This window comes from Paralichthys olivaceus, chromosome 23, assembly GCF_024713975.1.
Source record: "Paralichthys olivaceus isolate ysfri-2021 chromosome 23, ASM2471397v2, whole genome shotgun sequence".
Lineage (NCBI taxonomy): Eukaryota > Metazoa > Chordata > Actinopteri > Pleuronectiformes > Paralichthyidae > Paralichthys > Paralichthys olivaceus.
This window is the reverse complement of record NC_091115.1, coordinates 7,772,639-7,798,818: the sequence shown is the minus strand read 5'-3', so window position 1 is coordinate 7,798,818 and position 26,180 is coordinate 7,772,639. Positions and strand designations below refer to the sequence as shown.

The following is a 26,180-nucleotide window of genomic DNA, read 5'->3' as shown; positions in this document are numbered from 1 at the left end:
AAATTTAAGATATCTATTTCATATAGATATAAATCTATTTATCTCACAGGTCTCTCTCTTTGTCTGTCTGTCTCACACACATCACCAGAAAGTCATCTGTCCATCTAGACACTGACCAAACACACACACACACACACTCGGTGTCCCAGTTCCCTGGGCGCCAGTCAGTCAGACAGCTGAGGTATAAATAGTTTGCTGGCTAAAGTTCCCCCTGAGAGAAACACAGCAGGAGAACCAGCACTCTCTCCTGAAGCGTCTCCACTAACTCCATCAGAGAGAACCGCTGTTTTCTCTTCAGAAGTGAAATCACTTCTACATATTGATAAAGCTGCAGGCCTAAAGGTACACTTATATGTGTCTTGCTCAGGTCACACAGAGAAAGTAAGATCCTGGAAGCAAATGTTTGAGAAACACAGTTTTATTAAGGATAAGTAACACATATCTGGTGCATAATACAGAGCAAACACTTTTAAATCAGATATTTTTTGGCCATGCGTGATTGGAGGGTGTTTCAACATTCAAAATAAAACAATACTTTAAAAGATGAGGGATTCATGAAATTATTGATGGAAGTACCATATGCAACGTTTCAGAGCACACACACAGATCTATTTATTATCTGCTCACATTTAACACTCAGACTCAAAGAAATAACAAATGAACAAGATCCCTGATACCAAGAGAAAAAGTGGATGTTTAGTGATGTCAAGTGCAAATTTGCTTCATCTCCACAGATGTAAGTAATGTAATGTGACAGTGGCTGAATTTAATTTAGTTTTCTTGATGCCTGGGATCAGTTCTTATTGTTTCCTCCTGGCTCGTTCAGAACAGACCAGCATACAATTGTTAGACAATGGTGCCACCTGCTGTTCAAAAACAAGTATTGCATAATGTAGACAGTCTCAATATAAATGATTTTACTTACATTTTATTTAATTTGTTTGCTTAATCCTAACTGCTACTGTTTGAAAAATGTAAATTGTATTTTATTAAAATTCAAATCTAATTCTATTTTAGATACAACAGCTTTATTATTGATTCTGTTTCTATTTTTTTTGGATACAGCAGCTTTATAATTGTCACAAATGCAGAACACATCTTATGCTGAAGATAACAATAATAGTTGCATGTATGTGTTTGTTGTGTCTACTTTAGTGTATTACACACATTTATATTGAGTAGGCTGTGAAATCTTTTTTACATTAATAAACATGTGAGACATGGCAGTTCTGTTAGAAATCTGATATTCTTAAGTTACACATCAAAAAGTCAAAAATTCAAGCAAAAAGTGCCCTCTATGCATGTATGTATATAATGAGTTGTGAGTCAGTGTGTAAGTGTATTAGTTAGCAGAAGTGTGTGTGTGTGGGTCAGTGAAAGCGCATCATGAGCCATGGGAAGTGTCCAGTGCGCTGCATGCCAAAGGTACTGATGAAGAAGTTGAGGACTGTGGTGATGAAGACTATGACGGTCGTCACGTTGTTCAGGTAGTCCAGACGCTTCTGGAGAGCAGAGTTATTCAGGTCCCGGCGTCCTGTGGCAGACACACACACTTAGAGACATACTGTGACCTTGAGACAAGTCCCCACATGAGTTGAGTCATAGGACGGTCACTGACAGCCCAGGGTCAAGGGATCTATTTGCAGACAGAACACTTGAATCTATAGCTCAGTGTTTAGAATCTAATATGTGCATGTTTAGTTCATGCACTTCAGCAGGATGATAATTAGATCTCCACATTTTAGTTCCTCACATGTGCTAAGAGTCATAGATTCATAAGAGCTTATCTCTGTGCACACACACACACTATAGTTTCTGATATCAGATCCTCTGTATTATTTGGCAGTTGACTAGTCGCAGTCACCATTTCACCTTCAGCAAAAACCACAGTAAGCATCACTGGCTTCTGTTAAATCATTACATTTATTCATCTTTCTGAAGGACAATGTGTACGTACGCCTCATATATGTACTGACTGCCCTTGTATCTGTTTGAGATTGAATCTTAAAAACCAAAAAAACCTTTGAGAATAAATAATATAAAAAATTAAAGTTTGCATCAACTTTTCTCAATCTTTCATTTCAACACATGCCAAGTGTAAATATTATAAAACACACAGTGGAATCCATACACAGTTTTGGAAATGAAAATGAAAGCATGCAATTGCAGTAAATATAGGAATGCATATTCAAAAGAGATGCTCAGTTGGTTATGTGAAATATTTTAGTTGGATTATGGCATGAAAACATAAATGAAACAACACACGTCAAAGACAGAATAATAAATAACCAAAAAAGAAGTTTTTACATATGTGACTTATGTCTCCCAACTTCATACAAATTACAAGTGCACAAACAACTTTTTACTTTATTTTAACTTTGATTTGACAAATGTGTGTGTGTGTGTGTGTGTGTTTGTGTGTGTGTGTGTGTGTGTCAGAAGTGGAGTCGAGCCAGCAGCCAGCGGAAGAAGCCTGTCCTCTTGGACCCAAAGAAGCTGACGAAGAAGTTTGTCACCGTGGTGACGAAGATGACGCCTGTGGCAACGTTGTTCAGGTAGTCGAGTCGTTTCTGATTGGACACCACGTTCAGGTCCCTGCGGGCTGTGACATACACACATGCACACACAACACACACACACAAACACACACACACACACACACACACACACACACACACACACAAACACACCCACACACATACATGCAGTTGAAACATTCTCACTCACATGCAGAGACAAACAAAAACACAGCATTGCACTCATCAAGCAGCACGTTCACACACTGATCTGTCCCACACCCTCCAGCCTCTGTCCTGTTGACATGTTGACTCATGGACTTTGGGCTGAACGTTGAAAGGACTGAGGTCAAATGTCACGATCAAATACTCTGGATTATTTCTTACTTATAACCCCTCTACACAGATATAATGCTGAGATGGACACACTGAGATGATCCTGTGCACTTGTGAATTTTACACATAGGTTAAAGGCAAATACACCAGTGGATGCCAGCAGATGCAAATTTGCTTTGGGTCGTGCACAGGACAAGTCTCACCCTTGTGATTGGTGCAGAAAACAAAGAGAAAACAGTTGAAGGCTTTTGTAGACACTTAAATATACGGGGAGCTTTCATGGAGCTGATGTCTTGTGGTCAATAGAATGTCATTACTGTATAGTTGTTTCGGTAGAAAATTTATATTTGGTCACACTGGGAAACTTTCAGTGTTGATGTGTGCATGTTAACAAATGTGTCACGTAACTCACCTAACTCTAATAAACAGAATTTGGTGAGTGAACACACAGAGTGTGAATGTCTCATAAGATGAAACGCTGAAACATCCAGCGCAGCAGGCAGCTGCGTTGTGTGCCGAAGGCCGATTTAATGATGTTGACGATGAGGGTGAGGAAGATGATGCCTGTGATCACATTGTTCAGGAAGTTTAAACAACGCTGACAGGAGGGGAGGAGGGTCAGTTCAAAACGAGCTACACACACACACACACACACACACACACACACACACACACACACACACACACACAGATAAAACATACACACATTACACACACATTCACACAGAAACACACACAGAGAGACACAAAGACACTAATTGGTCCCTTGGTCCAGTCCATTTCCACTCATACTGAATAAAATCAGATAAATATAAATACTATGGCAGATTAGTACTGTGAGTACGGTAAGTCACACTGTGTTTGTGTGTGTGTGTGTGTGTGTGTGTGTGTGTGTGTGTGTGTGTGTGTGCGTTCCCACTGCATGTTAAAATCGCTCCCTACGTCAGATTCAGAAATGCATCCTGGCAAACAGGCCAGTTCGCTCCATCCCAAACACAGAGATGAAGATGTTGGTGACGAAGATGAGGAAGATGAGGATGGTTGTCATGTTGTTCAGACTGTCCAGACGCTTCTGGTTGGCCTCCTCAGTGATGTCCCTCCTGGCTGCAACACACACGATCACACACATACCAAAAATAACGACAGTACAATAACAACATACCACACAATTTCCAATTATCAGCTTTTCGCTGGTGGTTTGTTTGTGTTGGACAAAAACACATTCGGTGGCCTGGAGAGACCAAAACCTGCTCGGCCTGTATGTTCGCTGCAAATCAGCATGTCAGTGATTCAGTTTGTTAATATGACTGGTTAAAAACATGGAGGGCGGCTTTCTGAGACAGCAGATGTTTAATTAAATCCAGTGCTCACCGATGACGATGATCAGGACTCCAGCAACTATCTGAAGAGCCAGGGAGAAGGAGATGAGCGTCAGAACAGCAGCGTAGTACCTGAGGACACAAAAACATGATAAAAAAAAAAATAAAAAACTTATTCACTATAGGTTTTTTGAGGCAACAGTGAATACACACACACACACACACACACACACACTACCTGTATCCAGCTCCCTGTTCGATGACAGTCTTCATGTGTGTGATGTTGGCCAGGAACAGAGCGATGTCCAACATGCCCTCGGCTGCAGACTTCTTGGTGGCATACAGGTTCATGTTCAGGTTAGAACCGCCCTGAGAAGAAACAGAGAGAGAGATAGATTTCAAATGATTCTTTCCATCCTCAACTCCCAGTGCTTTGTTGAAATTCTTTAGAAACACAACTAGAATACTGAATTCGAAGCCTTTCCTTTCTGTCTAACTCTAAGCGTATTTACATCTGCAATCTTGTGTTTTAAAGTCATGGATCCATAATTCAGTTTTGTGCATATATGCAGCTAGACACAATACCAACATAAAGTTTGTAACACTACAATAAAGAGTAACTTACCACACACAGTACACAAAAAAATCACCGTTATCAAATCTCTGAGCGGTACATCTGAACCCAGTGGGTCCATTATAGATAACTAACCCTAGCATTACGTCACTGCACAATCAATACTGTAAAAACTTCCTGATGGAAAGAAGTGACGTTGAACACACGTCTGCTGAGTCATATGAAACTGACCTGAAGAGGGCAGCAAAGACCACTACAGGACTTGACCAGAAAACAAATACAATCCACGAAACAACTTCAACTGTTGTAGTGTTTGTATTTATTTTAAAGAAAATCCTTAAATTCCTTAAATATGATGAGAGAGATCTAGGAAAAGATAAAGCTCACTCTTATTATTGACTCAGAAACAAGAGGATCAAATATTTCTGCCATTGTTTTTTGTTTTATTTCACTAGATTTAGTTTCAGGAATCTTCTTTCACATGACAGATGAGACTAAATCAAATAGATGTTGTGCTGAAAACAGAAAATCCCCAGTTTTTCTTGTGCTGCAGCTCATTTGAAAGTTGTTTTCTGAGCTGCTCTTTGTTGCACCTTCTGTCGCTGAGTGTGTGTGAGTGCGTTTTGTGTGTTAAAGTAAATGTTTCTATTTTTGCAGAACAATCATTCGATGGTGAAGCAGGAAATAACAGGTAAAAGCAGAAATTACACTTTTCCTTGCAGCTTTCCCCAAAAAAGAGGTGATGTGTGTGTAGGTGTGTGTGTGAGTGGGTGTGTGTGTGTGCAGAGAAGGAAACATTACACATCCTTACATAAGACCTCATGCATGTATGACTCTTAGCACATGTCAGGAACAAAAAAAATGGAGAGATCTAATTATCGTCCTGTACATGCACATATTGTGTTTCTGAACACTGAGCCATGGATTACAGTCGTCTGTCCACAGAAGGCTCATTTTACTCTGGATTGTGTCAGAGCTGTTTGAATCAGTCTGGTTTTCTTTAACAGGGGACGTATAGAAAGTCGATCATGCGTGTATCAGACACACCTTATTGCCTTGTGAACATTATCACTGTACATGAACTGAGCAGTAATTATTCAACAATACAGCCTCTCTGTGTTTCCTCTGTTTCTCTGCAGCACTTTGAAAGTCCTACTTGTTTCTGTACGTGCACAATTACTGCTCAATTTGTGGATTCAATTGTTCTTTGAGAAGCAGCAGCATTGAAATACGTTGTGATTTTGCCATTGTACCTACAAATACCATTGTACTGGTAACAGTGTGCCATGACACTCAAAAAGTGTTAAATTGGTAACCCTATCTTCATCCATCTTGTATAGCCGCTCTGTAAAAAAAAATACTGAAAGATGATGTTTATTTTTTAGAATAACTTACTTAATTCATTTAATTGGTGTCATTATGTATGTTACACAGTATTTTATCCATCCATCTTTACTTCTGTCCATCCGTCTGTCCGTCAATCAATCTACGACATATGAAGCCTTTAAATGTCAGGACAAACACTTGAAACCTCACTCAAACATTTCCACTTTACTTTGTTTTCAGTTTCTATCCTGAACAAAAGGAAGCACTGCAGCCTCTGTGAACACGTCACACATGCACAAAGCATTCTTGGCGTCTTCGTTTTGTCTTCCAAAGTTCTCTGAGGTGAAAGGACTGACGATAACTGACCAACAGCCCCATAAATCCACTGTGCAGCAGCAGCCAGTGTGTTTTACATCCACTTCCCTCTGGCGCACGTCCTCCCTCCGCAGGGAGACAAGCGAGTTGGCAGGTGCAGCTCGGTAACAAATAGCTTTCACTGACGGCGTCCGTATGAGGTCTGTGGCTTATCATAGCTGGGCCACGAGTTCTGGAATGAGACGTCACCGCTGACATTTTCAAATGTGGGATTTGGACTTGATGAAGGCTGCAAACCAAAAACCAAAATAATCTAACCCTTTACGCAAGAGGTATGTTTTGTTTTTTTGGTACTTTTTTGCACCTTGCAGTTTATCCAGATGTTTACCAAGGGAGCCGAGGCACCACGTGATATCATTCTGTGCAAGAAAACTCAATATCTTCCCCCATACAGTAAGAGTACAGTTTGTTCCAGACCACGTTAATCTCCAAGAAACTATGAAGCAATTCCAAAAAAAACTGCAAGACTGTCAAAACACTGCGAACACATGTAGCCCAGCCCCTGGAATGTTTTCCTGAAGTGTGTGTGAAAGAACTAGAGGGAGAGCAGGGTAGGAGCGAGAGAGAAAGACGGTGAAGAAGGAGGGAGGAGGACGTGAAGAAGTGATGAAAAAAGAGAGACGGTTGGATATAGAGACACAGAGAGAGAGAGGGAAAGTGGGAAAATGTTTACATTCTGGCCTGTTTCCATCATTTCTTCTTTGGAGGCTCATGTGGTCACACTTTATCAACATCAGCTTTGGGAATGCTGCCAAAACACACACACACACGGACACACACGGACACAGACACACAACACAACCAAAACATTAGAATGACCTACATACAACTTTATGGCCCATGTGTGTTCACTTACTGTCATGTCTTTCTAAATGTTCCGACTGTTCCTTCGCTTCACTTAATCCCATTTTATCTTTTAAAGTATTCATAAATACACGTTAATAAATTACAAAATGGCAGTTCGAGCTGTTGTCTCAGCGGGCAGGTAGTAAAGTCATACATCCTTATTTACAGCATCAGCTCACACGTGGCTGCAGGAGGTCACACACATTCACCCTCAGAAGCTGTGAAATTCAACCGTCCGGCCTCCGAGTGGCTCCATCACGCACGAGATTGAAAAAAAAAAACTGCCTTCCCTGCTGAGAAATAATCAAACAGCTACAAAAGGTAACTAGATATTCTATTTTTTTGTATCGCCCAATCATATGGTCTCCAGCACGTCTCAGTTTTCTTTGCACTGTTACTTCACAGGTTTTTGGTCCTTATCACTAAAAAAGGCATCCAAATGTTAGCAGTTGTTTCTATTTATGTCAAAAACCTCCATATGGAGTAAAAGAGGAGGAGTCATTACCTGCAGTATTTTAGAATTCACAGCTTTTGCGTCCTGGGTAAAGGGGGGGAGGAACTGTTTTACTACTTTTCTACTGTTTTTGAAATCACTTCAGCCTCATGGTTGGTAAGTGATCTGCTACCGAGATAAAAATCTTTAACATGCGCAACATCACAGCTTCAAAATACATTTATCTGCTCAAAAAACATCGTGTCGAAGTCTCAGAACACAAGTAGATGATATTTAAATGTTGGTATTTTTTCCAAACACAGTTAGGCTGTAAAATAATTCTACACATGTAGTAATCTTGATCAAATTATTCTAATCCTCATAGGGTGGAAAGTTCAAAGTGCTTTACAGTACAAGTCACATTCACCAACTGACACTCTCATTCATACACAGCCTCTATATGCTGAGCTTTTTCTATTACACACACCGTTCACACACTGTTGGCACAGCCGCCAGGGGCGATTTGTGGTTCAGTGTCTTACCCAAAGACACCTCGGAGCTGGGCATCGAACCACCGACCTTCTGGTTAGTGGACGACACTCCTGAGCCGCACAGCCACAGGTATCTGGTGATGGACTGAAATAGTATTGGACAAACTGACTTGATTCTAGCTTGAGATGAAAAGTCAAAGAATCACCAAAGTTTTTAAAGATAGTTTTTATTGGAAAATAAATGTACAACATTTCATGGCACTCCATTAAACAGTTATAGAGACATTTCACCAGATGTTAAAAATGTCACAGCAGCACTCAATGAAGAAAGAGTCAGTAAAGTCTGGCAGCATTTATAAATCCTCAGGGGACATTGAATGTACAGAACACTTCATCTAATAACTGCTGAGATATTTACAGTAAGTCTGCACTGAGGTGGTGACATATCCATCCCTATAGACTCAGCGCTGCGAGCCTGGTTGAAAACAAACACTATATAGTACAGCGCTATGTCATTTACACTTCTCTGCTCATGGGTCGTCTTTTAATTTTTTCACTCCTGGTTTCTGTAGATGTGTGTTTATGTTGTAAATTCATCCTATAGAGAATCCAGAGTACTTTTAGGAGTTCCATTCCTGAAAGTCACTGATCCACAGCTGTGGGCACAACGCCACATCAGATAATGTACACACACACACACACTATACCTGACCTGTATATAGGCACTAAAGACTATATCCTTCCATGCAAAACTACACGTTTACACTCCTGACTGCGCAGACACACACTTGCATGAATGCACACTCTCACACACACACACACACACACACGCACACACACACACACACACACACACACACACACACACACACACACACACACACACACATTAGCACATACACTAAACCACATGGAAAGCCCCCCCTCAACCTCACAGGAAGTGCTCCTCCCCTCGACTCCCATTGGCTGCTATAATAACCAATGGGAAGAGACGACCAACTAGTAGTGGCGCTCTGGTTTTCTTTTAGTATCTTATTTTAACTGCCCGTCTCTCCATCGCTCAGTCTGTCTCTATGTCAGTACTTTCCAATTTTTACAGGTTTTTTTCCCCTCTGCATTTTTCCACGTCTCTCTCTCTCTCTCTCTGCCTGAAGGCATCATCCCTCTGTTTGATTTTTTTTTCAGACTTGCAGACTCACTGGCAGCAGAACAGCGTCTGCAGTTACTTGCTAACTTGAATGATTTTTGGCTTTAGACACAACTCAGTTTTTGCCAAAAACTGAGAACAACACTGAGAGAAAACTTAGAGAGAGAATAGACAGACGTGTGAAGCTTTTCTTTTCAGTAACTAAAATCAATGATTGCATTTAAATGCATTAGATCCATTTTCAAAGACTTTTCAAATCCCAGCTGAGGCTGCAGATCTCACTGAAAATCCATCTGCTTCAATTCATAATAAAAGATTTTAATGAAGATGTATTGCCATTCTGTAACCACTTCTCTATACAACACATCTTGTCTGCTAACGTAGAGGTTATTGACCTATACTGCATGTAGCCACCACGAGGCGATCAAGATTGTTTGGCCTCACTTTTTGGGAGCTGTCATGTCATCCATCTTTTTATATAGTGGAAGACGTAAACACAGTAGAACATTTAGAAGCTTAACAGCCTGATATTTCTCTCAGGACAGAACAGAGTCCGAATAAAAGCTAAAGGTGAATGAATTTTGGCTTTATATAATATTATATGTATATACTATATATATTCATCCTAAAGCCAGATGCATGACTCCAAATAAATGCTTAAAAGACACATGTTCAGGCCTAACTGAAAAATGTTTCCACGTGCAGAGGTGAACACATCAGGTCCTTTCACACATCACATCTTGACATTTTCTGTTTGTTTGTGCAGGGGGGGCATGTCAGCACGTGACCTTCTGAGTTCCAGCTTATTTGTTTGTATATGCATGTGTATGCATGTGTGTATGTGTGTGTATGCATATGTGTGTGTGTGTGTGTGTGTGTGTGTGTGTGTGTGTGTGTGTGTGTGTGTGTGTGTGTGTGTGTGTGTGTGTGTGTGTGTGTGCATGTCCATGAAGAGCCAAAACAGTAATTGGGTGAACTTTGACATACACATGCACACAAAGCAGTTTTGCATCTTAAAAGACCTGATTGCCAACTTTCATCCTACTGACTGGCCTGTCATTAGCAAAACTTGCATGAAAAGCAACCTTTAAAATGTGTGTGTGTGTGTGTGTGTGTGTGCCTTCTTATGTATTGACACACATGATGATGATGCTGGCCTTTACTATAAGTTTGGAAATATACTTACTTGGATAAAAGACTAATGAGTAAATTAGCAAAATAATTTCCTGCATCATATCGATACTATCATTTAAACTACTACATAATACAATTCATCAGTATTTTCTGTTTTTGGTTAAAGTGATGATTATGTCCTCTACTTCCTCCGTGATGTTTATCTTTCCGTTGACCTGCAGTGGACGAGCTGTTACTCAGCAGGATGGACAGACCCCTAACTGCTGGAAAGGATGTGCAGAGAATCATTAGCGTGTGTGCACGCTTTATGAGACTCAGCTGAAGTTTTTGACCTTGAGAAGTTATTGGAGGACATCCTTAAAAGGTTTGTTTGAGAGACTACAAATGAGCTAGAGTTGTAGTTGTAGATGTCAATGAGAAATATGATGCACTCACATCTAGCAAGTGCAACTTTACTTCTAATATTTCAATGCAGAATTATAAAGTAATATAAATCTGTCAAAGGCCATTCTGCTGCATAAACATTTTAATGATAATAATACTTTCATGCTCATTTACTTTTACAGTCTGTCTGTGTTTGCCTTTGTTTTTTAATAATAAAACTAAAAACTTGATTCCAGAATAGTTCTTATAAGCTGTCAGCTTCCTGGACACTCTATATTCTAGCACTTGAATTCTAAAAGCATTTAATCTAACTTTGATAAAATTAAATAAAATGTAATCAGTTGTAAATAAAAAGAAATTGAATGAAACCAAAAAATGTGATTAAAATAAAATCAGATGTTCACTCTTGGTCAGAGCAAAATAAAAAAAACCTCTCACCATCAAGTTATGATGATTATGGGAGAAAAATAACGACATGAGTATCTTCACTTAGAAGTACAAATGTGAGTGTGCATGCATGTGTGTGTGTGTGTGTGTGTGTGTGTGTGTGTGTGTGTGTGTGTGTGTGTGTGTGTGTGTGTGTGTGTGTGTGTAAGGAGATAGAATACAGGGAAAACACAAGCCACCCAACCACAGTGACCTTTGACCCTTGACCTCCCAGTGGTGAGATGCTCGACCACACAAGGCCACAAAATGAAGATGAAAACTTTGAGCTATGATTTAACATGACACATGCAGACACACAGTGAAGGTATTCACAGCATGGGTGTGTGTAGTGGGCAGACTCCCACAGCGCTGTAATCCAACTGCTTACTCTCCACCACAGGAGCGTGCGTTTCTGCACGTGCACTTCTTCATCTGTTATCCAGGGAGCAGAGAGAGAGAGAGAGAGAGAGAGAGCGAGAGAGAGAGAGCAAGAGGGGCAATGATCTAATATCAGTTGAATCTTTCCATTCCTGATCATGAGCACATGGTGTGACAGTGTTACTTATATCAGTGACTTAGCCAGCTGGCCCCTCCAGCCCTTCACCATTATAAAATCATTATTATACTGTAACACTTGAAATTGAAATAAAACTATTGTTATTCATGTCTTTTCCAAGTATTTCAAGAATCATTATGGTTTCGTATTACTTTTGCAAACAGTTTGTGAATCTTCTTCAGCTCATATTATAGCGTCTCAGTTGCTTCCTAGTGGCTGGCTGCAGTGTAGGTCATAAACCCTGCCTCCTCCATGTTGGTAAATGGGACATGGACCAAGGTAAATAAAATCTAAATAAAATAATGTGTTTTCATTGATGGTTTCTGTCATTGTAGGAAGTTCTTGTATCACACAAGTGCTAATTGTTCTGGTGTAAATGCACGAGGCCGACCACAACAAGGGCTACAGGTGCAGGTATGTGTGTGTGTGTGTGTGTGTGTGTCCATAAACATGGTTCTCCTATCACCTCAGCCATGCTACAAGAATGTGTTACATAAGATCCATGCTAATATAGCATCATCTGGAACGCTACAACCTGTAAAATACTGTGTGGCAGATGTGTATGTGTAGGTGTTTATCTTAATCTGTGTGTTGCCAGGTAGGTGGGGGGGGTGCGTTACATGTCAGTTATGTTTGATGTGTCATGGCAACATTACACACATAAACAGAAGTGTTCTTACTGTTTCTGAACCGCTTTCTCTGCAGTGATGACTTGGTTTAGGTTTGGCGACGACAGGCAGGAATGATGAGTATGAGCAGGCTGGAGTTACTTCAATGCTTCATATCAAATTTAAATCTCTTGAATGTACAGCTCAGTCAGAGGAGACGTCCTATATGGTTCACATTAATGAAAGAAGATTGGCAGTGCTTCAATGTATGATCTTGCACTGATGCTATTCATTAAGCTTAAATTTCATAGCTGGGTGCAAATGTAATAGGCTCCCTATGAAAATATGTGCAGCTACTACACTTTGCACTCACAACATCTGCTTTATGCTCCATCAAAAGTCATGCAAAAGTCATTTGATCACATTCTGCATTTTCTAAATAAAAATGTGTACACAAGTTTTATTAGGTTAAATTAAATGCATGGATGATGAACACATAGACACACAGTCCAACTATTAAAAAGTCCCATTTGATTTTCAGTCACATACTCACAGGCTCACGCGTATCAATGTCATCTCTGGCTTCTAGCCTCTGATCCAAGGAAAAATACCAGAAAAGTATGCAAATGTATGAAGTCAAGCAAGTTTTACATTTCTATTGTCCAAATTCAAAACTCACCATGAAAACAAACATTTTAAAATCAGGAAAACTCTGAAGGTTTTCTAACCAAGAAGGATGATTTCCTTGTAAAGACAATCAGAGATGACATACACCCACACAATGGCCTCTAGCATGATTTATGGAGCTTTTAAAATGTAAAAGTAATTGTTGAATGTTTGCGTGAAGGTTTTATTACAGGGAGGGCATGTTTGGAAAGTGGACTGACTGATGTCGTAGAGTCTTTGTGAGGATGAAGATGGCAGCAATAGCTGGAATTCCTGTTTTTTTCTTTGTGGTGTGTAACCTGTCATTAAATGGACAACACTCTGTGAACCGGAGCAACATAAATACAATTTCCTCCTTTAAAAAGATAAATCATCAACCGTCATTTTTCAGCAACAAATTAGTCCTGATAATGAGCAATGGTGCGATAACACAGTGTTTTCATAATGCATTGTTGCCTTAAGGAGGTCGAGGTGCTCGAGGGCCCTTCAGGGGTGTGGATGTCTGCTCCTGTGGGAAACATCTGAAGGAATGTTACCTCTACACACTCTGCCTCCCAGCTGCTGCAGCACACCGCTCATTTCAGAGAGAAACGCTCAATTAAACAATGTGATTTACAAGTTAAAAATGTATAATAGAGGGGAAACAATAGGGAACAATTAAAAGCAATTTGAAGATTAGACAATATTAGGGCAGAAAAGGGAGAATAACATGTAACAGATGAGAAAATGGTAAAAACAACATAGAATGAAGATTACAAATAATAAAAAAACATGATCAGAGCTATGATGATTAATAGAAAGGTTAAAATGTTGAGGATGAATCCTAACATCAAGTCCGGAGAGAGCACAGTGACATAAACAAGTCTTTAAGAATGATTGATAATGGATCATCATAAACAAAAAAGCCAATTTAAGATCCTGAAACACGTTGCCATATATAATACTGTCATAACGTAATAAGAAAAGATGGTTTGTCTAGTGCAGGTGTGCAACCCTGAGAGAAATGTGAGATTTACCATCAGAGAGATTTATGATCTGTCTGACTGATTTATTCACAAAGGATCAGTTTGTGATGGAAACTTTATTTATTTTTTCTCCACAGTCTTTCCAACAATATTAATTTCAAGCTAAATAAATGTGGCTTTTATCTGAAATAGCTTGAAATTTGAATGCACACGAGCTGCCATGGCAACATACAAGAAGAAAAAAATCCCCCTTTATAAATATAATGAATCTTAGACGGTATATAAAGATGGACGATGTGGATAGCTCCACAAAAGTGAAGTCAATGTGTCTCAATCCGCACCTGTTGGCCATAAAGCCCTGCCTCCTCCGTGTTCGGGATGGGATATGAGCCAAAATAAAGTCATTTTACAAGTCAGATAAGTTTTAGGTATTAGGGAATAAACGATTCTCCTCAAAACTCACCATGTCTTTCTATATGCAGACGAGCAGTCAGTGTTATAGTGGGAGTATGGGAACAAAAATCATTAAAGCCGAGCCACAAGCTTGTTAGATATTTTAATCCTCTGAGTCACCAAAGCCTGTGATTACAGAACCAGTCCTGACAGTGTTTGTGGTTTGGTGTAATTATAACCCCACCAACAGAAAACTCACTTTGCAACAATGCGATCTTAGCTTACATTTACGGTCACATGTCAGTATCCAAAACAAACAACACAAGAGGAGTCTGGGGAGGAGGGGTACCATTCTGAAAGAAGTGTGTGTGTGTGTTGTACACACTGTCGGCTATACTGTAAATAGCTGTACAGTACATGTTGCTGTGTGGAGGTGTGGTGGAAAGAAACAGAGTCCAGTGTCTTGTCTCATGGTGCCGTTTTTACCGATGACAAGCCAGAGCTGTTTGGAGTTTAAACCTCCCTCAGGGGTACCAGCTCTCATGCCATGTGTGACATCGCAGGACATTCCTTCCAGCGACTTCCTGGGTTTAATGACGAGGCCTTCCTCGCCTTCCTCGCCCTCCACAACACACACACACTTCCTTTCTCTGTGTTCCTGTGTATGTGGGCATTCCCACTTCCTGAGTTCCACGAATGCAGATGTTTTTTGACCAAACTCTGTTGTAAATGAGAGACATGTAAAGCGAAGGAGTCACTGGGATGAACACTGTGTGTCTGTTTACAGTGTGACATGGAACATATTTTAAATTTTATTTCCAGTCATGAGCACCAGCCAGGCTGTGACACATGTTTAATAAGATTGAGAGGAAACTACTCAGACTTTAAACAATCTCAGCTTCATCTGACGGAAAGACAGCATTACAAACTTGAGCCTATAACCAAGCAGGAATGACTGATCAAACATATCTAATCCCTTTTTATTCCTTAAAGTCACGATATTCTCGGCCTATGTCACATCAGGACTTTTAACGTTACAGAAATGTAATATTAACTTGTCCGCTTTTATAGAAGTAAACACCAAAATTTGGAAATTGAAATAATCCAGTTATTATTCTGGCAATAAACAATGTTTTTATACTCACAGCTATAGGTAAATAGCTACTGTCTGGAAATAAAGTTTAGATTCAGTAATATAAACCACACCTAACCCTTCTCTCATCTAATGTTCCAAGAATGACACTCAGCAGAGCGTATACCTCCGCCAAAGACCCCGTCTCACAAAGTTACTCACTCCAGCTAACTGATTTGCACACATGGTCTCTGTTAACAGAACATACATGCAAACAGATACTTAAAGTAACTGACCCAACACACGCAGCTGCGCAAAAGACTAAACTCTTACCAGGTATTTCTATTTGTAGGCTTGTAGAGTGTTTTGCCTTTTTCAGTTAGTCGAACCATATACCAAGTTCGAACCCTGGGAGTCAGTGAACATTAGTGCACATGGTAATGTGACAACTGGAAATCTACTGAAGACACCCGTTTCATGGGCAGCAGGGTCCTCGTCTCCTCTTCTACGTGTGTGTGTGTGTATACTGTACATACACCTGAACTTGCACTTCACTCTACTGTCATGTGCCTACAGCTGTGCGTGTGAGAGGGAGACAAAGACAGAGAGGTTGTGCAATCCTTGTCATGTATTCATGTTCAAAAAGGTAAACACATGCACATTGTTGCATACGTGCAAAACACACACAAACACACACACACTTTAACAGATGACGGTTTATTATCTCACCTCATTTTATGCACACAAAGTAAACATTGTGTAACTCCTGCAGTTCTGAAGCCAACAGTATGAGCACACAGGGGATGTTGATTTAGCAGAGTAATGATGCCATGATGACAATCTGTTGTGTAATAACTGAAAGACTGGAGCAGTGACAATAGAGTCGTTTCACATTTTTAAAAGTTAAAAAGTTGCAGATTTTGTTCCAGAAGAAACAGAAGAAAACAGAAGAAAACCACAATCGGGTTCCCTGGTTACCACAGAGTTCAGTGGTAGTTATTATTTTAATGTCCCATGATATTTTGTGTAGTGCTTATCTATTGGTTCCCTAAACCAACACTTGTATCTTGAAAACAAACTGCTCATGTTGATCACACTCTGTTTGCCAAAACTGGTCCACAGAGGTTAAAAAAAGAAACTTGTGTGTGCGGCTGTGAGAAGAAGTAAATGACTATTTGTCTCAGAGAAGTTATGGCTGTTTATTTTCACTGGAGAGGTCAAAGGGTAGACGGTTATTTGTGACCACAACACACACACACACACACACACACACACACACACACACACACACACACACACACACACACACACACAGTAAATGTAAAAAAAAAAAATGATAGAAAAATTCTGCGAAACATTTTATGTTTACGATCATGAGAAGGTTCCAAAATACAACATACAGTTACATACTTGTTATAGTACACAGCCAAAGTAATTCCCTGCATTATACAGTTTGCTTCAAATAACTGCCAATTAAAGTGTAGACACTTTTTCTTCTTTTAGCAATTTCATAGCCCATATGTTTTTAATGGGATCCAGTTTTCACTCAGAAGACGGCATCCCCCCCCCCATGTCTCAATAAAAACTTATATGATACTGTGGTGAAACAATTTAACAGCACAACAACACGGCCGATAATCTGTAACGATTCTCACTTTCACCAGCACTGACTGAAATCAAATGTTTTCCTTTAAGACCTGGTGGCATCGTGGTTTTACACAGAGGACGATTAATAACAGAGTGTCATTGTTTCCCGTTGGGCATGACCTCACTGTTTAAATCAACAATAGTCCCATGAGGGCCACAGGCACCAGTGGACATCAGCTACGGAGACTGGATGAGGTAAGACAGAACCTCACCCACCTCCCACACTCACAACCACCCACACCATCTCTTTTCTTTTTCCTTTTGAACACACTTATAATCACACATGACCTCACACAGCTGCTCCATTCTAACACACTATCTTAAATGCAGGGGCTTGTGCAGAAAGCTCCAAGTGGTACTGGTACTTAATATGAGCATACATTTATACTGTGAATTAGCTTACTTTCTTTACTCGTTTGTGTGAACAAGCATCATAAAGAGTGTCATGACTGTCTCGTATATGTACATAGATTCTGATCATCCAATCAGAGGACTACAAATGGGAACAATACCTAATTGCAAAGGACGGTTTGTTTTCATTGTTAGTTCATTCATTCATTTATTTGTCGGTTGGCAGGATCATGGATAACGACCATGAAAAACAACTGAAACCATATTTTTTTTAAATGAAATTGACGTCTACTTTGACTTTTCAGTTTTGCCCATGTCCATTCCGCTATCTTAACCATACTGCAGCCAGCCACCAGGGGGGTGATCAAGAAGCTTTGGCTTCACTTTTGGGGGGACAGTCATGTTAATCTTTATGTACAGTCTACGCCTCTACTTTACGTCGCACAATCCACACACACATCCACATAGATGAAACCATTTTCACAAACCGTACACAACAGCAGCTGAAAGGGAAGGAGAGAGAGAGAGAGAGAGAGAGAGAGAGAGAGAGAGAGAGAGAGGTCTGTATTTACCTGTAGATCTCCCTTCAATTAACACAAACACACTCATGTACACACTCATGAGTTCATTCACATTCTCCACACTGGCCTGCAGCATAGCAACACCTTTTTAAAAACATAAAACAACAGTTTAGATTCTGTGTGTGTGTGTGTGTGTGTGAGAGAGAGTTTTCATTTCTATATTACGTCACCACTTCACCTTTCATATCATTCCACGAATTAACGCCTCTCTTAAAGGAATAGTTAATCAAATTTGGGAAACACGTGAATTTATATTTATCTCCCAGGAGAAAGGTTAGAGGTTCAGTGTCACATCGCTTAACGCACACAGAACCGCACAGCAGCACCACACACAGCCCCAAGAGGCTCGTGGGGGTTTATGACATTGTACATGTTTATGTCTATTTTTATGCGTGTGCCTTTTCACGGATGTGTGGCCACGCATGTGTGACTGCGTGTCTGTGTGACTGCGTGTCTGTGTGACTGCGTGTCTGTGTGACTGCGTCCCTGTGTGAGTTTGGCCGCTGTCCAAGCACAGCACACGGCCCGTCCACGAGTTACACTTTAACACCACTGCAGTTAAATGTGCAGTATTACACGTGCAGTTAATAAGAACCGCACAATTCTCTGAAAATAAATAAATCCTGGTGAATTCTTTGACAGGCCCTTAAACAGTTACAGGGTTTTTTTCATAATGAGTTTAGGGTGTGTAAATAGAGCTAAATGGAAAGTCAGTGAAAAGCCTAAAAAGATTGACATGCAATGAACATGGATTTATAAGTCTGTGTGTGTGTGTGAGTGAGTTATGGTGTCCCAGTAGGGGGGCCTCGGCACTGGAAATGGGGGTTTCCTGTTCTTTCTTGGCAAATACAGCTGGAACAAGTGTGTGAGGAACAAAGTGGGTCACAACAAAAGTCTTGAGCCGTTCTCAGACATAAACTCTTCACGTATGAAGAACGAAACACAAGATTGTCCGGCTCAGACACGTTCCCAATAACAGGAACATGTCCAGAACATTTAGGTGAAGGGTAGAACATAGAGGAGGCAGGACGTGATTCGCTGTGGGAATCACATGTTTTTGTTTACAGCACATCTGCCCTTATCGGAAAAATCTCTCGAATCTCATTGTCTGTCCAAGTTGACGTCTTCGTTGGTGTCTTCTACATGTCTCCTATTTTTCATCCTGAGATATTTGTATCCTTACATATTCTTCCCTTTGATTTTCTCCAGATATGTTCCTGCTGTATTCCCACATGGGGGCACTTGGACATTTTCCAGACATTTTACCAGGTTGCTGGTGGGAAACGTTCAGGAGAACGTCCAATGCAACTGACTGGGACATTTGGGTTCTCACATACAGCACCTCTGGAAACTTTCTGGATGTTAATTAGCTTCTTGTTTTACAGATGATCCCTCAGTTGATGTAACAAATACTGTCTTTATGAAACACTTCATGCCGAAAGTCTTTCACCAGTTCACCAGCGTCAGTAACAATTTTAACAGCAGATTTGTGTGTCTGTGATGAGAACACTATATCTGTGTCTGTTGTTTTTCACTCTGACAACATAATTGTGGGTTTGTGAAGAGAGAAAGAGGCACACACACACACAGAGACTGTTCTGTATGACTGTGTGTGACAATCTCACGTTTTATACGTAGTACAGTGTTTTGTCTGTTATCACTCATATTGTCTGTGGCAGTGATTTAGGCCTGAGTAGTGTAAAGCTGTTTCACATTCAAACTCAGAGTCATTTCCCCTCCTGGAAAAAGAACACACATCACCCCCTGGGCAGAGGAAGATGAGGATAAAGAGAGAACACAGGTTGGAGAAGAATGTGTGAGGGACAAAGGAAAAAAAAGAGAGCTGGAGTAACTGGTAAAACAAACAAAGACAGTGGGAGAGAAGGCAGAACATATCTAATGTAAACTCAGGATCAAAATGTGTAATCTAATAAATAAATGGAATATAACAACTGAAAATATGGATCTCTATCTTTATATTGTAAATGAATGAAGAACGAAAAACGAGTTTGTCCGGCTCAGACACGTTTCCGATAACAGGGACATGTTTTTTTGTTTTTTTTTATGTTTTTAATGTGAATAAGAAAAACATCTTTCCATTGTGTGTCGAACAAACAACTGTTGCAGCAGTTAAGTATGTAAGTATAGGAAATTCAACCACAAATGTTCCCATACAGTTGTATTAATATACCTGTTTAAAGGCTGAATTATTCTGATTATACTGCTATCCATGTTTTGTATTTATTTGTCTGGACATGAGCTCACACAGGAGGAGCGGGCTTGTGGGTAAAAAAGGTAAAAGGTTAAATACCCGGACATATAAATTAAATGATTAGACTGTATACAAAAAGCTGTTTTAGTCTTAACAACCACTCAAAGATCTTTACAGTACATGACGCATTCACCCAGTCACCCCAGAGCACTTCTATATGCAACACTTTATCTATCAATAAACAATTCTTGCACAACCGTCAGGGGCTCCGGGGTTCAGTATGTAGCACTTCACACTTCAGAAAGCAGGCTGGAAGAGCCGGGGACCGAACCACAGACCTCTTGGTTAGTGGACCACCCTCTCTAACCTCCTGAGTCACATCCAAAAGGAAGCACTTGCCTCATCCTCCTTCCTCGTTCTCACCGCTGACTAACCTTCCTGATGTGTGGACGTGTGTGTGCGTGCAGGATGTTGCTCTAAACGCTGGTGTGAATGAAACCGTGATGCTTCGTAGGCACTTTGGCATCCGATTGCTCCATTCACATTCTCATGTGTTCACGCAACAATCCGTCATCGCTTTGTTGAGTACAATGACAGATAATATCACTCTGATATTGATTATTCATTTGGTTCCGTGTCAGAGCGTAAAAAAACCCACATTGCATTGTACAACACAGTGAATATACAAAGCAGATTTTATGTTGCACAACTATTATGCAACAACAAGACATTTAAAGATGAGACTCAGTTGAGTTTCGGATGAATGTTCCCGGAATCACACACACACACGCACACACACACACACTAACACACCCACACACACACACACACACACACACACACACACACACACACACACACACACACACACACACACACACACACACTTTCTCGTACTTCACACCCACACTCAGAATGTGGCATTTGCCATGTAGGGGCCAGGACAGGGTTACACACACACACACGCACATATAAACATGTAATGTCCAAGAGAGGCAGTAAATGTATTTTGGGAGGTGAGAGAAGTGGGAAGGAGTCGAGAAGTCGAGAGGGACGGTGGCCAGAGAGGGACATTAAAACACATGGATTAAAGAAAGACGATTCTCTTAAGCAGCTTGATGCAGGAGGAGCAACACCTGAGAATACAGACAAACACAGCTGTTGCCATAGCTACCACGCATATTGACCCACAGTATTATTTTGATATTAGCATTGCTATTATTATTGTTGATATATCATAGTGAATGACCTGCCCTGCCTTCCTGGCATCTGCCGAACGCACTCGATGGCCAGTTCAGGCTTGTTCACATGCAAGATACGACTTTACACATCTGTGAAATGTAGCTGTCATGCTTCTTGTTGCTTTGCTGTGATCATCTCAACTTTCCTTTTGGTGCTTCGTGACCTGCCAGTATGATCTGAATAGTATGTTTCTATGCAGGACTGTTGGGCACATTAAGGGGATCCCAAGGTCAAGTATCAGTCTCAGACGACTTTGAACGATGCGCAATCGTCCTCTCAGACCTTAAAACCCAAAAAATAAATACACATTGCATCCTCTGACAAGAGAAGAAATAAGATTCTCTCTTTCTGGTTATTTGTGCAAGGTTAAAGATATTTTTCATTCAAACTGGAGCATCATCATTTTTGTGATGATGGCAAATGAAGTTGTTTCTATGTGTGATGCAGGAAACCTACTCATATCCTCCACAACTGTCACAAACTGACCGAAGAACTATTTGTAAAACCATGTCAAAGCAAATGAAAGGGTCACCGAGGCCGACTGGAAACGCATGAGGCGTTCAAGTGCTGTCTCACCGTTACACGATTCACATTCCGGGATTTACTCAGTAACAGCTCCTATTCTAAAAGGGTTTTTCTGGAGAGGACACAAAAGGCCGCCAAGATCAATGAAGATGGTCTGAGGTATTTTTTTAGAAAAAGAAATTGTGGAATAAAAATATATGAATGAGCTGTATCGACAGTGGTTGTAAATAACCAGTGATTTTTGTTCAATACTGTTTTTAGATTGTGAGGAAAACCACATGGAAGTAGCTGCATGCCTGAAATACCAAAGCAGAACATTATTCTCATTAATCTCTTTAATTAAATCTGAGATAATTAAATCTGTGAAAATGGCAAAAACATATAAGATGCATGATTTCGTAATTCTGGATGTGTATCGTGCTGAGAGTTATTTCTTAAAAACATGCACGCATGCATACATTTCTCATTTCTGCTTTTCTGAGGGTCACATATTTCCCTCCACTCATCTGTCAACTTGTGATTAGTTGTCCAGGATTGAAACGAATAGTTGCGGTTTGGTCTTGGCACACAATGTGATCATTACCGCCAAAGTTAGGTCATCTGTCCTTGAGGGCGTGCGGCCGGAAGACGTGGCAATCCTCTATCGCCACACGCTCACAGTCATGTTAGTTATGTTAGTCAGTGTAATTCTCGCTGTGGAAATACAAACCAGGCCGAACTGACTGTGGTCGCAGTGATCACAGTTTGCACTGGACTGGCATTAACATAAAGTCTGGAGACATTTATACTCTTCACTGTATACACCGTGACTCGTGAAAATGTGCGTGTGTTAACAAATGAACAGAGCAAGCGTTCATGACTGGTATATTTGGAGATGGTCACCAGGAAGGTAAACAACCATATTTTCTTTGCAACATGAATTCATAACTTCCACTAAAACTGGCATCCTGCTCACATAAGATTTTTACAGAACAACTGTGCATAAATATTCCCAACCACACTGAGAGCTGACCTCCTCTCAGCTCTGATCTTATGAGCAGGTAGAATGAGACACTTTGAACTCTGGGAAATGTCCAAACTATTAGGTGGAGACGTTCTCCAGACTTTGTCTTTCACATATGAACAACACAGCGGTCAGATGCATTCACAACAACAGGAAAATGTACAGGTGGGGGGGGGGCGCCAGGACATGACATATAAACTCTGTCGTGGAAATCACATGTTATGACACAGGCATTGGTCCTTAATACCCAAACCTCTCAAATCAAATCAGAAACATGATGTCAGCATCAATGTGAATTCATTTGACTCTATTTCTTTCACTTGTTTTCATGTTCTCTGATCAACTTGAGTTCTTTTTCCCCTCATCTCTGATGGAAAGCTACACTCACCAGTTATTACCTTTTCAAATGAGTTAAGCATGTTCACATCTGTACAGGTATATCTAGCACAGAATCATAAAAACTAATTTCAAAAGGTTGATTAAAAAGGCTAATCAAAAGGTTACATAAGTTTCCCTGGCCAGGAATCAAACCCTAAATCCTGACCACTATCACCAGGGACTACACATGACCATGTTTAGTTTGGAACTAAAATACTTATATAAATATACGTGGTTATTAACACTGACTACACACACACACACACTCTGGTTTGTGTACCTATCCTTATTCAGACAATGTATTGAAATCGATTCACAGTGGACAGCCAAACCAAACCCTGATTTCAAACCATGACCATTTCTTGCCGAACCCTAACCTTAACCTAACTTTAACGTAACCTTAACCTAACTTTAACCTAACCTAACCTTAACCTAACCTTAACCTAACCTTAACCTAACTTTAACCTAACCTTAACCTAACCTTAACCTAACTTTAACCTAACCTTAACCTAACCACAATTCACATCTTAACCTTAGCTCATATATTGTGTTTAGCTTCATGATGACGAGGGCTTTGGGTTCAATGAAAACTATTGGTCCTGACAAGATATGTGTTGGAAAATATCCTACAAAGGTAACAAAGAGGAGTACACACACACACACACACACACACACACACACACACACACACACACGGTCCTTGTTATTTGTTGTCCCTGCCAATCAACCAGCGGGGCTATCAGTTACTGGTATATTTAGCTGCACAGTCTCAAGTGAACAAAGTGCTATTACACAAGACAAGCTCTGTGTGTGTATGTGTGTGTGATGACTCAGAAGATTAGTTGAATAAAGAAACAAGTGCCAAACTGTCTTGAACGATGCCAAACCAAACTCAAAACAAAATGAAATGAAAAATAATAATACAAAAAAAAAAAAAATTTCCTTTCTTTCATTTTACTGCTCTGACCAACGATAAAAGGAAAAAAAAGTGTCCATAAAAGCGTCTTCTCCAAAACAACACACCATGTTTTCAGCCCTCCTTGACCTCTCTTCTTGGCATTAGTGAGTACCTGCTCTGTTGACCCACGGCTAAATTGTCTTTATTAGCCTTCGCACCCAGCCACTAATTGATATTTGATGGATGTCGAGATCATATCTGGGTCTCAGAATAGAGTCCAGACGCTCTGCCCTAACCCCGAGAGCCACGCACCAACCCTCTGATCCTCGGCTCACACGTAGGCAGGAGATACCACGGCTCTGTGGCAAAGCTAAGACAGGAGCTGCAATTCACACATCAACCAAAAAGGAGATGAAAGAGTGGGGGGACAGAGGAAGAGGGGGACACAGAAAGGAAGAGAGAAGAATGGGAGATGCAGCACAGAGCAACTTCACTGTTCTTTTTTTCTCTTTGTATCTTTTGTCGTTTACTTTGCCTCCCCTCTTTTTCTCACACAGTCTTTCTCGGGTGCACTAACCTGCAGAGGGCCGCCAGCCGGCATGGTGGATCTCAGCGATGTCAGGTCGATGTCTCGGCCCTGCTCCCCTCGCTCTGTCTTCCCCATTCCCTGCATAATAAGACCTGAAGCGACCCACACACACACTCCCACCAAGTGTTGCCCCTGCTGCAGTAAAAATGCTAATGGTGCGGACCGCAGTGGTCGTGATGAAGAGGAAATTACACTGGATGCCAGGCACCGAGCACCAGGCAAAGGCCGGAGAGGACAGCGGACGGACAAACAAACAACTCATTCACCCCCCGTCTTGGCCTCCCCCACTCTCTCTCACTTTGCACTCTTTCAGCATGTCTCTCTTTCTCTTTCTCTCTCTATTCTCCCCCTGTGTCAAATCAGGGCTGTAAAAATGGTAGAAAACCAAATGAACCACCACAGTGAAAACCAAGCAAAGGTTATTTTATCACGTCCTCATGCACAGATTTATTTGAATGGCCGACCACTGCGACCAGGTTCGGTCTATTTACGTGTGTTTGCCCAACAAAAACATTCTGCTGTGTTTCTGTTTGCTGTTTACGGTCACACATATTCCAAACCAAGGCACTGAGGCTCCATTGTGAGGACTGCTCTCTAAATCAGGGGACCCCCAAAGAATACAGCCCCCACCAGATTATTTCAGGGCTTATCAGAAAAGAGAGAAACTAACGTCAGCCTTAAGCTTCCTTTACTCGCCAAGAGCTGTGTCCAGAAGTAGCAACGCCATTTCTATCAGTTCTTTTCTTTCCCACGTAACAAGTTTTCATTTCGACATTCCACCATTAGCTACTTCTCAAACCTGAACAAATGAAGCTGGATCAGCAAAATCCTCAGAGTGTGATGATTTGAGCGAGGCTGTGTTTCATTACCCGGGAACTGAACGTTTCATCGGCTGTGTTATTTCTTGCTTCTTCTCAAAAAGAGGCTTTGACTGATGCGAGTGTGTAGTTGCAGGTGAAGATGAAAGCAGAGGACACAACAGCCGTGTACAGTTTGAAATGAAAATGAAGGTTTTTTCAATTATAAGGTTGAATGGGCCTTTATGAGCTGAGGTGACACAGGAAGGTGCTGCTGTTGACTTAAAGACAGATACTGCAAAGGAAAAAGGGGAGGTGGGGGGGTGGACAGAGGAGAAGGGAACGAGATCGACAGAAAAAGTGTTCAGTGTTCTGACAGCCCATGGATAG

At 40.7% G+C, this 26,180-nt stretch overlaps 1 protein-coding gene across 6 annotated transcripts; it reads right to left on the bottom strand.

Annotated features, from left to right (window-relative positions):
• Positions 1 to 402: 402 nt before the first annotated feature.
• LOC109632676 (ninjurin-2-like) lies at positions 403 to 25,235 on the bottom strand. 6 transcript variants are annotated; one of them, XM_020092095.2, is made up of 5 exons: positions 24,982 to 25,235; positions 4,410 to 4,540; positions 4,224 to 4,303; positions 3,795 to 3,956; positions 1,394 to 1,534 (listed from the first exon to the last, which is right to left on the bottom strand). In XM_020092095.2, the coding sequence occupies exons 1-4, from the start codon at positions 25,075 to 25,077 to the stop codon at positions 3,802 to 3,804; spliced, it is 462 nt and encodes a 153-aa protein (XP_019947654.1). In that variant the 5' UTR covers positions 25,078 to 25,235; the 3' UTR covers positions 1,394 to 1,534; positions 3,795 to 3,801. The 6 variants fall into 6 exon arrangements, 5 of the variants coding, with proteins under 5 accessions (XP_019947652.1, XP_019947654.1, XP_019947651.1 ...); XR_002202942.2 differs by lacking the exons at positions 1,394 to 1,534; positions 3,795 to 3,956 and adding exons at positions 2,389 to 2,602; positions 3,265 to 3,485 and having other exon boundaries at positions 24,982 to 25,226; XM_020092096.2 differs by lacking the exon at positions 1,394 to 1,534 and adding an exon at positions 2,389 to 2,602.
• Between the last annotated feature and the right edge of the window lie 945 nt (positions 25,236 to 26,180).

Bases quoted from the DNA above. Each gene is read 5' to 3' on its own strand.
- LOC109632676 (XM_020092092.2), bottom strand. From the start codon at position 25,077: ATGCAGGGAATGGGGAAGACAGAGCGAGGGGAGCAGGGCCGAGACATC. The intron at 4,541-24,981 runs GTTAGTGCACCC...GTTTCTTCTCAG, and splicing joins CGGCTGGCGGCCCTCTGCAG to GGCGGTTCTAACCTGAACAT. The intron at 2,603-4,223 runs GTGAGCACTGGA...TGTATGTCACAG, and splicing joins AGTCCTGATCATCGTCATCG to CCCGCAGGGACCTGAACGTG.